The sequence below is a fragment of the Aquarana catesbeiana genome, linkage group LG03, assembly GCF_042186555.1.
Source record: "Aquarana catesbeiana isolate 2022-GZ linkage group LG03, ASM4218655v1, whole genome shotgun sequence".
In the NCBI taxonomy this organism is placed as follows: domain Eukaryota; kingdom Metazoa; phylum Chordata; class Amphibia; order Anura; family Ranidae; genus Aquarana; species Aquarana catesbeiana.
Window position 1 is genome coordinate 89,778,718 of NC_133326.1, and position 13,365 is coordinate 89,792,082.

Here is a 13,365-nt window from a genome sequence, read left to right on the forward strand (position 1 = left end):
AGACATACACACACATATATACATACACACATACTCTCACACATGTTGCCTTTCAGAAGGAGTGTTTGATTTCTAAAATGGGGTCATTTTGTGGGGATTTCTACTGTCCTGGTGCTTCAGGGCCAGTAAAAATGTGATAGGTAATCCAGAAATATGATATGCAATTTATGCGCCTAGAACTGATGATGCTCCTTGGATTTTGGGCCCCTACATGCGGCTAGGCTGAGAACAAAAGTCACACATATGGTATCCCCATATTCAGGAGTAGCAGCATTATGTGTTCAGGGGCGTAATTATAAGTATGCCTATGCTGTGAGTGATAACTAATGACAACTCTAAAAAGGAAAAAAAAAAAAAAAACGTAGGGCCTTTTCAAAAAAGTGTGGCAGAAAATTACAAATTTAAAAAACTCACCATAGCCCTTACTAAAAACCTTGGATTGTTCACTTTTAAAAGAAGGGGTAATTTGGGGGGTATTTGCATTGTCCTGGCATCTTAGGGCCTCAAGAAATGAGATAGCAGTCAGTACATCAGGACTAATTAATTTTTAAACATATATACCATAGACTGTAGACAAACTTTCACACAGGCTAAAATAGTGTACACTGAATTGGGTTATTTCACCAAAGAAATTTAGCAAAATACATTTTGGCCTAAATTTATGGAAAAAATGTTTGCAATATATTATACCAGAAACTAAGAAAAAAAAAATTTCCCCCCCCAAATTTTTGGTCTTCAGTTTCTATCGCAAAAAAATTAAAAACCAGTGGTGATTTAAACCCCCAAAAGAAAGCTGTGTCTCAAAAAAATACAAATTTCATTTGGGTACAGTGTTTCATGCCTGAGCAAACATCATTCAAAGTGTGACAGCGCTGAAAATTTGCGTGCACGGAAAGGGGGTAAAAGTGTCTGGTTAATAAATGGTAAACCTACCCCACCTATTTTCATAGCTGGATATCTGCAACATGCGCCGTTACAAAAAAGCACATAAAAGCATTAAAAAAAAAAAAAAAAAAAAAAAAAAAAGCCTTTGTTGGCTTGAAAGCAGCAGAGTGTTTGAAAAGCTGATAGCAAATGCCAGCGAAGTGGTCTGTAAGCGCTGGCCAAAGCTTGGACAAAAGCACCAATCCTACCCACAACAAACAGCAAATGCAATAAATAAGCACATGCCTGATATGTTTGCAGGTTTGGGTTTAAATGATCAAATCTTTAAAATTGTACATCTTCATTACTACAGGTTAGGATATTAAAAATGAATGCAACAGATACTACAAAGTTTAAATAACAGAACTTTTTAAACAGGCTACAAGCATATAACTGCTATGTGAATTTGCAGTTCCCAAAGCAATTTGATTCCTGGGCAGCACTCATGTACATACAGTTACATACTGGCAGCATAAAAAAAATTGGGCAAAGTTAACATTTCACAATATTAGTTATTCAAGCTGCTGAAATGCCACATTTTTTCTTTCCTATTGCGCAATTTCTTGCAAAAATGCCAACATCCATTAAAGCATGAAGCCACTGCTCATATTTGTACTAGATTTTGAGACATGTAACAAATCTAGCTTGAGAACCTCAGGCCACTGAAATTATTAGCATGAATGGCAGCCAACCAAGTCACTAACAAGCTTCACTTTATAGATGTACTTCATTAGTGCTAAAAGGAGGAAGATGAAGGGCTCTGAAATCTGGAAGTCCACATGAAGATACCATGTAAAAGTTAGAAGCCATCCGAATCCACACAGCACAGTACAAATATGAAGTGCCACTAAAGGCCCCATTTGTCATATATACATAAACAATACTTACTGACATCATCCTCGTGATACATGACGGAATGAAATGGAACGGCTCTGTCCTTAAAAAATCTTTCTGCTGGCTCAACATAAAAGGTGCCTTGAGGAGTCTTAACAAAGCCTTCAAACCTGCCATTCAATACAGATCCATGACTCGAAGTTCCTTGTTCCCCTGTTAAAACCAAACAGAATATTTGCACTTTACAAAAAACAAAAAGACAAAAAAACAAACAAAAAAAGCACACGTACATGTGTTCTGACAAGGTTATTAAATACTTAAATGCTTTCGCCGAGTGGGGAACTTCTGTAGGTAATAAGCGTAATAATGGAGGTGCCTACGCATACAGTGAGGGAAAAAAGTATTTGATCCTCTGCTGATTTTGTACATTTGCCCACTGACAAAGAAATTATCAGTCTATAATTTTAAATGGTAGGTTTAATTTAAAAGTGAAAAACAACAAAAATATCCAGAAAAATGCATTTCAAAAAGTTATGAATTGATTTACATTTTAATGAGTGAAATAATTATTTGACCCCTTTGCAAAACATGGACTTGGTACTTGGTGGCAAAACCCTTGCTGACAATCACAGAGGTCAGAAGTTTCTTGTAGTTGGCCACCAGGTTTGCACACATCTCAAGAGGGATTTTGTCCCACTCCTCTTTGCAGATCCTCTCCATTAGGTCATTAGGGTATTAGGGTATTCGAGGCTGATGTTTTCTAACTCGAACCTTCAGCTTCCTCCAAATTATTTCTATGAGGATTAAGTCCTGGAGACTGGCTAGGCCACTCCAGGACCTTAATGTGCTTCTTCTTGAACCACTCCTTTGTTGCCTTGGCCGCGTGTTTTAGCCCATTGTCATGCTGGAAGACCCATCCACGGCCCATTTTCAATGCCCAGGCTGAGGGAAGGAGGTTCTCGGCCAAGATTTGATGGTCCATCGTCCCTTTGACATGGTGAAGTTCTCCTGTTCCCTTAGCAGAAAATCACCCCCAAAAGCATAATGTTTCCACCTCCAAGTTTGCCAATGGGGACGTTGAGTTGATGCCAAATAGCTCGATTTTGGTCTCAACTGACCTCAACACCTTCACCCAGTTCTCTAAATCATTCAGATGTTCATTAGCAAACTACAGACAGGTCTGTACATATGCTTTCTTGAGCAGGAGGACATTGTGGGTGCTGCAGGATTTCAGTCCTTCATGGCATAGTGTTACCAATTGTTTTCTTGGTAACTATGGTCCCAGATGCCTTGAGATCATTGACAAGACTTTTCCAGTTTCAATGATCATGAGAAGGGTAGTTCCTTACCCTTCTCATGATCATTGAAACTCCACAAGGTGAGATTTTGCATGGAGCCCTAGACTGAGGAAGATTGACAGTTATTTTGTGTTTCTTACATTTGCGAATAATTGGATTGTTGTCACCCTCTCACCAAGCTGCTTGGCCATGTTCTTGTAGCCCATTCTAGCCTTGTTTTAGGTCTACAATTGTGTTCCTGACATCCTTGGACAGCTCTTTAGTCTTGGCCATGGTGGAGAGATTGGAATCTGATTGCTTCTGTGGACAGGTGTCTTTTATACAGGTAATAAGCTGAGATTAGGAGCACTCCCTTTAGGCGAGTGCTCTTAATCTCAGCTCGTTACCTGTATAGAAGACATCTGGGAGCCAGAAATCTTGCCGACTGATAGGGGATCAAATACTTATTTCACAAATGCAAATCAATTTATAACTTTTTTGAAATGCGTTTTTCTGGATATTTTTGTTGTTATTCTGTGTCTCACTGTTAAAATAAACCTACCATTAAAATTATAGACTGATCATTTGTCAGTGGACAAATGTACAAAATCAACAGGGGATCAAATACTTTTTTCGCTCACTAACTGATGCCAAACTTTTCTGTCACAGCCAAAGGCTGGGTTGTTCTACTGGGCAACACTTCAGCATAGTGTCAGGGTTTTCTGTTAAGTCCACTCCTCACATTCCTACTGGTCCACTACTATGATGGACAACCTGATATGACAACAACAGGAATGCACAGAAGGCAGGAAGCGATGGACACACCCCAGCACCACCAACAAGCAATTCAATTATTTCTGCTTAAAGTAGTTCTAAATGCAGAAGATTTTTTTTTCTACCTTAAATGTATTCTATGCATTAAGGTAACAAACCTGGGTGCAGCTCCCCCCCAGCCCCACTTATACTTACCTGAGCTCTCCCGGGTCTCTTTCTTGCCACTAGCTCCTGCTGCCGTCAATCACATAATTTTATTCAGCCAATGAAGAGAAAGCGGGGCGTGAGGCCGAGCCGCACTGTGTGAATGGACAAAGTCCATTTACAGGAGTGCAGCTCAGGAGCGAGCCTGCTTGAGTGCCCCCACAGAGACTTGCTATGGGGGGGGGGACGGCAGGGCAGAGCCAGGACTGACAGCCGTGGACCCAAAGTAACAGACACAAAACCATTGCACAGAGTAGGTTTAGTATAACACGTACATTTAATAAAGCTCGTTTTTTTTATTATTTATTTATGTTTTAATTAACAATTACTTTAAGATTTGGCCTCGACAGGAAGGCTTGAGTGGCTGCTGTAGGTATGTACAGAAACTCTACTTCCACAGGCTGAACAAGGGAAATAAACGTGCATGTTCAGCTTAACAGAAAATATGGCATTCTCCGGATCTGCTGACCAGGAGATGAAAAATCTTTGAGCTACCCCAAGATCATACCAGCCATGGCTTATTTGGGAAAATAGGGATTAGATAGATTTGGAAACCTTGTCTGATCCACTGTTTTCCCACAATGAAGTAGAAGTGTCCACTAGATACTTACTTTGTGAGTTGTTATAACATTTTAATAAACTGCCTATTGCTGCACTACATTGTCCTTTTCTTTCTTTACTGGGTTTACACACACACACACACACACAGAAATCACACTGCATTCCTGTTCAAATCGCATGCGATTCTTTGCAGTGCGATTTGCGCCCATTCATTTTGTATGGACGCAAATCACACACTGCTAAGTATTAGTTTTCGGTATTGGGAGCATTTTCACGAGTAGTCCTGAAAATACTCCACATTGGTGCATCCCTAGTAAACATGAATACAGTGTACAAACATTTGCAAAAAAAAATAGGGAACCTATTTTGCAAATGCTTGCTTGATGTACTCATGTTTACAATAGCAGTGCTGTATATACAAGTACAGCTTTGCACAGCCATTCATGTAAATGACAGGCGGTACGCTGCACTTGTGCTGCGTGAGTGGAGGAAATACAGCTTAATTTAGACTGAACCGGCGCAGGTGGCCTGTGTGCAAAAGCCTTAAAAAGCAGCAGATATCACACACAACTTACCAAAGAGCTGCCCACTGTATATATGAGATGTATCATAATCTACAATTTCTCCTCCCATTTCTAGCTTGAAGTCAGGAGAGAAAAGAGATGTATCCCTCTTCATTCGAAGGTTGAACTGTCTGTAATATAGGGAAAAAAAAAAAAAAAAAAAAAATTTTTAAATTTAAAAAAAAAAAGCTTTCAGAAGTAAAAACAAGAACAGTAACAGAGCGGTAAAACTCAAAACAGAAAAATTATGTGTAAAACTATTGAAGAAAAAAAATAAATAAATAAAAAAGTCAAATTGCAACAAAATTATCTATTATGTCACCAAGATCATAGTTTATAAAGGAGTACTAGTAGCGCCACATACCGCTTGGCGCACTAATGCACTTAGGCTGCTTTCACACTGGGGCGGGAGGTGCGTCAGTGGTAAAGTGCCGCTATTTTTAACAGCGCTTTACCGTCTTAGCGGCGGTATTTGGCTGCTAGCGGGGTGGTTTTACCCCCCCCACTAGCAGCCGAGAAAGGGTTAAAAACCACCGCAAAGCGCCTCTGCAGAGGCGGTATAGCCGCGGTGCCCCATTGGTTTCAATGGGCAGGAGCGGTGAATTAGCAGTATACACACCGCTCCAAAGATGCTGCTAGCAGGACTTTTTTTTACCATCCTGCCAGTGCACTGCTCCAGTGTGAAAGCCCTCGGGGCTTTCACACTGGAGACACAGCAGCGGCTGTTTCAGGGCTCTTTGCAGGCGCTATTTTTAGCGCCATAGCGCCTGCAAAGCGCCCCAGTGTGAAAGGGGTCTAAATTCTAAGCACCCAACATATATGCAATCACATACCAAACAAATTGCAATATCATGTGACATTCAGTAGCAAATAAGAATTCTCCAATTTCTGGTGCACATCACATTCCACAAGAACACATACGTATTGAGTTTTTTTTTTTTTTTTGTCTCATCTCGTCTCAGACCTATCCTACTTGGAAACTTTTATATTCTTGATTAAACTGATGACAACACTACTAAAAACATAATATGGAACAATACATTCTTATAATATTAGGCCCCCATTACAATAATGGCATGTGCAGTGCACCCAAGCCCTAACTTAGGCTTAGGTTCATAACTTCGTGGTTCAGCATACCCCATTTGCCTAGTCACAGCAGCCCATTCACTTGAACGGGCTGCTACACCTGTATTGCCTGCACAAAAAAAGTCCCTGAACTTTGTTTTTTTTAAACCATGTGCTTCGGTGTGCGCATTACATTTTTCAGAGCATTCTCTTTAAAGCAGCTCATTTATGTGGCTACAAAAACGTGTGCAAATTTACCTGCAGTCCTGCACCCACAGATGTGAACCTTGACTATGCCTAATCTTTATTACGCCTCCCACAGTCCACTTAACACAACTGTCATCAAATCAAATCCTTGGAGTCTGCCATATGGTTGTTGCACTGATGTGTGTTTGTATTGTGCATTAATCTTTTCTTGCTCATGGCTCCTATTCTGTGTACACAAATACTATCAATGAATGAGCACTATCCACTGTATAAATCAGCAGTGCTTACATTTCATCATCCTTTATTTATAACGTATATACAGTCAAAATATATTTTTATCACTTTTGGATAGAGAGGAAGGATTAGGATTCCTGATCAGGCTTTACCACAGCTGAAGGCTCCACTGGAGAGATTTCTTCCCAAGGTCAGGAAATAAGAAGAAATCTCTCAACAGAGTCCCAAGATGGCAGTAAAACCTGACAGGGGTTCTAAACTTTCCCTCTCTATCCAAAAATGAAAAAAATGGTTATAAACCAAACAATTATGGTCAAAAATCCACTTGCCGCCAAAACACGTACCTAGTACGTTATTTGACTTCAAGTGGGTGTACCGGGGTGAATCGTCCTGGTACCATTTTTTTTTTTTTTTTTTTAGAGCTCACAGTCCGCTCGCTTGTAAATCGAAAATCAGATTGGCCAACTAGATTGCTATTACAAGCAGCGGGAGGGGACGCCCCCTCCCGCCACATTCCATGGCTTGCTCAGGCTCTCCTGTTCCACCAGTAGACCCGAGCTACCCACCGGTTAGTTGGACACCCAAACAAAGCCGTGAACAGCTTTGATCAGGTCTCCGCTATGGTAACCCAGAAGCGAAGACATGACATCACCCAGATGTCAACTGCGCCATTTGTTTAAAAAAAAAAAAAAAAAAAGTGTTCAAAACACTAATCTTGGCATTTTTAATGCTTTTAAAGGACAGAGGAGTGATTTAGGGTCTTACAGACAGATCCCAGATCCCTCCATAAAGAGTACCTGTCACACGCCTATTGCTGTCACAAAAGGAGGTTTACATTCCTTGTGACAGCAATATATATGATAAAAAAAAATAAAAAAAATGAAAGCAACAGTGTAAAAATAAAAAACAAATAATAGTAATTAAAAAAAATAAAGTGCGCTTGTCCCCCCCATGCTAGTGCGCAAAGTCAAACGCACGTGTCGGACCCCCACACATAAACATTGATCGTCCCACACGTAAGGATGGGCTCAGGCGTGTTCAGAATGTACCCACAAGGAAGCCGTTACTGCATATTACCAATCATAAGCAGTGAGGCATTCCCAGCCCGCAGCTGCATACACAAGGCTGCCTATGATTGGCGGTGCGCAGTGACGACTTCCTGGCTGCTACAATCCGAACACTCCTGAGCCCATCATTACATGTGAGGTATCTTCCCAAATGTCAGATCATGGGCAGCAATTCCAGCACTAAAATGGTAACCTGTAAAAGCTTTTAAAGCGTCGCCTATGGATAGTAAAAAAGTCTGTTTGTCGCCGTTGCACGGGCCGTGTTTGGCACCTATTTACTCAGCGTAACATCTTTTATATTTTACAAAAGAATTGGGTTATGTACTGTGCTTTTTTGGCATTAAAATTCTGCATTTAAAAAAACGCTGCGCAAATACCGTGTGACATGAAAAATAGCGAAACTCAATTTATTCTCTAGGACCTGAATTAATTATATATATATATTTATGTTTGGGGGTTCCAAGTAATTTTCTATTAAGAAAAAAAAAAAAAAAAAAAAGAAGATTGCTACGTGTAAACAAAAAGTGCCAGAAAAAGCCTGGTCTTCAAAGGGTTTAAAAAAAATAAAAAAATTTTTAAAAAAATGTATACATTATGAGATATAAGTTGCCCATACCAGCAAGACTGGGCTCTTAACACCAGAAAGATTTTGTACATATCTGTAGATCCTGCATTTTGCAGATTTGCACTACATAACATGTTCCATAGGAAACCATGTTAAATGGACTGTAGTGCAACTCTGCAAAATGCATTAAAAATGCATAGGTGTGAATCAGGCCTTAGATTGACAGCACATTACTCCATCTGCAGGGAAATCAACACCCTACTCAGTCACTCCAGCAAAAACTGGCAATGGCCTGGCCATTTCCAAGAGAAACTCAAATTCCAAGCTGCATTTACTATTTGTAAAGAGGGCAATTATTTTTTCTTTCAAGATATATTACATGAAAAAATGCATTGAAAAAGCTTACATCACTCTAAAAAAGAGAAGACTACAGATGGACTTTAACCACTTCCATACCAGGCACTCTCCCCCCTTCCTACCCAGGACAATTTTTAGCTTTGAATGACAATTGCGCGGTCATGCAACACTGTACACAAACTACATTTTTATCATTTTCTTCCCACAAATAGAGCTTTCTTTTGGTGGTATTTGATCACCTCTGCAGTTTTTAATTTTTGCGATATAAACGGAAAAAAGACCGTCAATTAAAAAAAAAAAAAAAAACTGGTGCACACTGATAGACGGCACTGATGAGGAGCTACTGACAGGCATTACTGAGCAGCACTTTGATGGGGCACTGATTGGCACTGTTGTGGGCATTGACAGATATTATGGGGAGAGGCTGGCAGGTGCTGGGCACTGATTGGCACCCTTTGATGGGGGATGTGCTGATAATCAATGTGCCGATTATCAGCTCTGCCCCCCCCCCCGACAGGGAGAGCCGCCAATCGCCTCTCCCTGTCAGCGTGAACCGAGGAAAGCCGTTTACTGGCACTTCCTGGTTCACGCTGTGATTGGTCACAACTGATCTTGTGGTAAGAAGCCTCCGTCAGAGGCTTCATACCATGATCGGAGTTGCGGTGTGTCCGATTGACACACAGCACCTCTGATCGCTGTGCTGCGCATCTCCACGGGCGCGTGCTGGCTATGATATCCTGATCACGTCATAGGACGTCCGGTCAGGATATCACAACCACTTTGCGGCTCTCATTCTGCTATATGGCGGGCGGCAAGTAGTATTTTTGTTTATTAAAAAAAGAAAATCACTTTGTATAAAATTGGCAAAAATCCCTCTGTTTTTAGAGCGTTGAAAAAAGCGTACACAATTCTGTGTATTAATCAGAAATCAAGACGGCAGCTACTGAATTCTATTAATTTCAGCACGTTTCAGCTCCGAAGGGGTGATATCGTTAAAAATCAGTTTCCCTGCCTGTCACAAAGCTAAACTGCTTCTCCTACAACATCCATATCTATGAAATTCAAATTCTACCACTCCTGTATAATGTGCAAACTGAGTAAAAGGTTTATTCAACAAGTCAACAGTTCAAAATATATCCCAAATATAATCCTCATGGTGACGCTAGCCAAGAAATATTAAGGTACAGTTTATTCAAAACATGAACATTTTGCAATTGCAATAGACTGATGCATATGCTGTAATGTGCATTTCCAGCATTTTACTGTAGGTTGCATTTATATACATTGAAGTGGTTGTAAAGGCAGTTTTTTTTTTTTTTATCTTAATGCATTCTATGCCCAGATGCTATGCAAAAGCAATCCAAGAGCTTTTGAAGGAAAATAAGTGGAATATTCTTCAATAACCGAATCAATCACTTGATCTCAACCCAATTGAGCATGCATTTAACTTGCTGAAGGCAAAACTAAAAGGCAGAAAGACCCACAAAGAACTGAAGACGTCTGCAGTTAGAGCCTGGCAAAGCATCAGAAAGGAGGAAACCCAGTCTTTGGTGATGTCCATGGGTTCCAGACTTCAGGCAGTCATTTGCCAGTAAAGGATTCTCAACAAAATATTAAAAAATTAACATTTTATTTATGATTATATTCATTTGTCCAATTACATTTGAGCTCCTGAAAATCGGGGTATTGTGTATATAAAATGGTTACAGTTTCTAAAATTTGTACTTGATATTTATGTTCGATCCCTTGTATCAAAGCTGAAAGTTTGCACAGCGCAGTGATGCCGCCTTGCCGGCATACTTCTAAGTGAGGCAGTCTGCACACAGCTTTTATTTATTACAGGTACTTGTATAGCACCGTCCATTTACGCAGTGCTTTACACATACACACACACGCCAGTTAACCTACCAGCAGGTCTTTGGAATATGGAAGGAAACCGGAGTAAAATAATACTGGGAGTATGCTATAGGCCCCCTAACCTGAGGGAGGAGGGGGAGACGGACCTCCTATCACAATTTGGATTAGCAGCAAGTATGGGAAGTGTCATCATAATGGGGGATTTTAATTAGCCAGGCAGACTGGGCGGAAGGAACCATGCATTCGTCTAAGGCTTGCCAGTTCTTAAACGTCTTGCAGGACACTTTCATGAGTCAGATGGTAGACGCACAAAAACTAGAAACAAAATGTTACTAGACCTACTGATTACCAATACAGACCTGATCACGAATGTGGAAATGATGGGCAATTTAGGAAACGGCGATCACAGGTCAATTCGCTTCAGTATAAATCACACAAATAGGAATCATAAGGGAAATACAAAGACACTGAATTTCAAAAGAGCCAACTTCTCTAAACTACAAACCATGCTTGAAGATATAAGTTGGGATAAAATCTTAGGAACAAAGAACATGGAAAAGAGATGGTTTTGCTTTAAGAGCGTATTAAATAAGGGCATTAGCCAGTGCATCCCATTGGGAAATAAATTTAAAAGAGCGAACAAAAGTCCTGGATGGCTTAACTCCAATGTAAGAATGCATATAAAAGCAAAGGAGAAGGCTTTCAAGAAATACAATGCTGAAGGATGATCAACATTCAGACTTTACAAAGAATGCAACAAGAAATGTAAGGGTGCAATTGGGGTGGCTAAGATAGAACACGAAAGACACATAGCGGAGGAGAGCAAAAAAAATCTCAAGAAATTCTTTAAGTATATAAACAGTAAAAAAGGGAGGACAGACCATATTGGCCCCATAAAGAATGAGGAAGGAAATCTGGTTACAAAGGATGGGGAGATGGCGAAGGTATTGAATTTATTCTTCTCTTCAGTCTCCACGAGGGAATCAGGGGGCTTCAGTAACCAAAACTGCTGTGTTTATCCTTTTGACGCATCTCTGGAAGCACCCTCATGGCCAACAGAGGACAGAATTAGAAACAGACTTGGAAAACTTAACATTAATAAGTCACCGGGACCAGATTGCTTGCACCCGAGGGGCCTTAGGGAACTCGGTCAAGTAATTGCCAGACCACTGTTCCTAATTTTTACTGACAGTCTACTGACTGGAATGGTACAAGCTGACTGGAGAAAAGCCAATGTAGCACCAATATTTAAAAAAGGGCCAAAACACATCCCTGGGAATTACAGACCAGTTAGCCTAACATCAATAGTATGCAAGCTCTTGGAGGTGATAAGCGATTATATACAAGATTTTAGTAATAAAAACGGTATCATTAGCAGTAATCAGCATGGATTTATGAAGAATCATTCTTGCCAAATCAATCTATTAACCTTCTATGAGGAGGTGAACTGCCATCTAGATAAAGGAAGGCCCGTAGATGTGGTGTACCTGGATTTTGCAAAAGCATTTGACACAGCTCTCCATAAACGTTTACTGTGCAAAGTAAGGTCCGTTGGCATGGACCATAGTGTGAATACATGGGTTGAAAACTGGTTACAAGGGCGAGTTTAGAGGGTGGAGATAAATGGGGAGTACTGGGAATGGTCCAGGGTGGAAAGTGGGGTCCCCCAGGGTTCTGTGCTGAGACCAATCCTATTTAATTTGTTCATAAAGGACCTGGTGGATGGGGTAAACAGTTCAATCTCTGTATTTGCGGACGATACTAAGCTAAGCTGGGCAATATCTTACACAGGATGTGGAAACTTTGCAAGACGATCTGGACAAATTAATGGGGTGGGCAACTACATGGCAAATTAAGTTTAAAGTGGAAATCTGTAAAATAATGCATTTGGGTGGCAAAAATATGAATGCAATCTACTCACTGGCGGAAGAACCTCTGGGGAATCAAGGATGGAAAATGACCTGGGGGTTCTAGTAGATGATAAGCTCAGCAATGGCATGCAATGTCAAGCTGCTGCTAACAAAGCAAACAGAGTATTGCCCTGCATTAAAAAGGGGATTAACTCCAGAAATAAAGCGATAATTCTCCCACTCTACAAGACTCTAGTCCGGCCTCACCGGAAGTATGCTGTCCGGTTCTGGGCACCAGTCCTCAGAAAGGATCTACTAGAAATGGAGCGAGTACAGAGAAGGGCAACAAAGCTAATAAAAAGGGACTGGAGGATATTGGTTATGAAGAAAGTTTACGAGCACTGAACTTAGTCTCTCTGGAGAAGAGACGCTTGAGAGGGGGGATATGACTTCAATTTACAAACACCATACTGGTGACTCCACAATAGGGATAAAACTTTTCCGCGGAAGGGAGTTTAATAAGACACGTGGCCGCCACTCATTAAATTTACAAGAAAAGAGGTTTAACATTAATCTGCGTAGAGGGTTCTTTACTATAAGAGCAGCAAGGATGTGGAATTCCCTTCCACAGACGGAGGTTTCAAAAACTATTAGATAAGCACCTGAACGACCACAACATACAGGGATATACAATGTAATACCGACATTTAATCACACACATAGTAGGGGAGGATGAAAAAAGACACAAGTCCACCCAGTCCAACCTATGTAACTATATGTACCCGCAGGAAACCCATGCAGGAACAGGCAGAACATGCAAAGTCTGAGCAGGCAGTGCGTGTTTGGGATTTGAACAGACGACCCTAGTCCTGCTAGGTGGAAACACTCACCACTTAGCCACTGTGCTTTCTAAGGCCATTAAAATTAATAATATAATCTCTTAAAAGAGAAGTATGGGAATGCTTTTATTTATTTTTTGGATCCTACTTACCTAGGTGAATGCAGCATCGCTCTGATGCTGCATCT

At 40.6% G+C, this 13,365-nt stretch overlaps 1 protein-coding gene across 2 annotated transcripts in view; it reads right to left on the minus strand.

Moving 5' to 3' along the window:
- Positions 1-13,365, minus strand: part of ADAM10 (ADAM metallopeptidase domain 10) — a 239,713-nt gene that overhangs the window by 81,018 nt on the left and 145,330 nt on the right. For both annotated transcript variants that reach the window (XM_073618815.1, XM_073618816.1), the window contains exons 3-4: positions 5,150-5,268; positions 1,813-1,971 (exon numbers count right to left, since the gene is read on the minus strand). In XM_073618815.1, the coding sequence (XP_073474916.1) occupies positions 1,813-1,971; positions 5,150-5,268 (278 nt within the window). The remainder of the gene's footprint in view (positions 1-1,812; positions 1,972-5,149; positions 5,269-13,365) is intronic.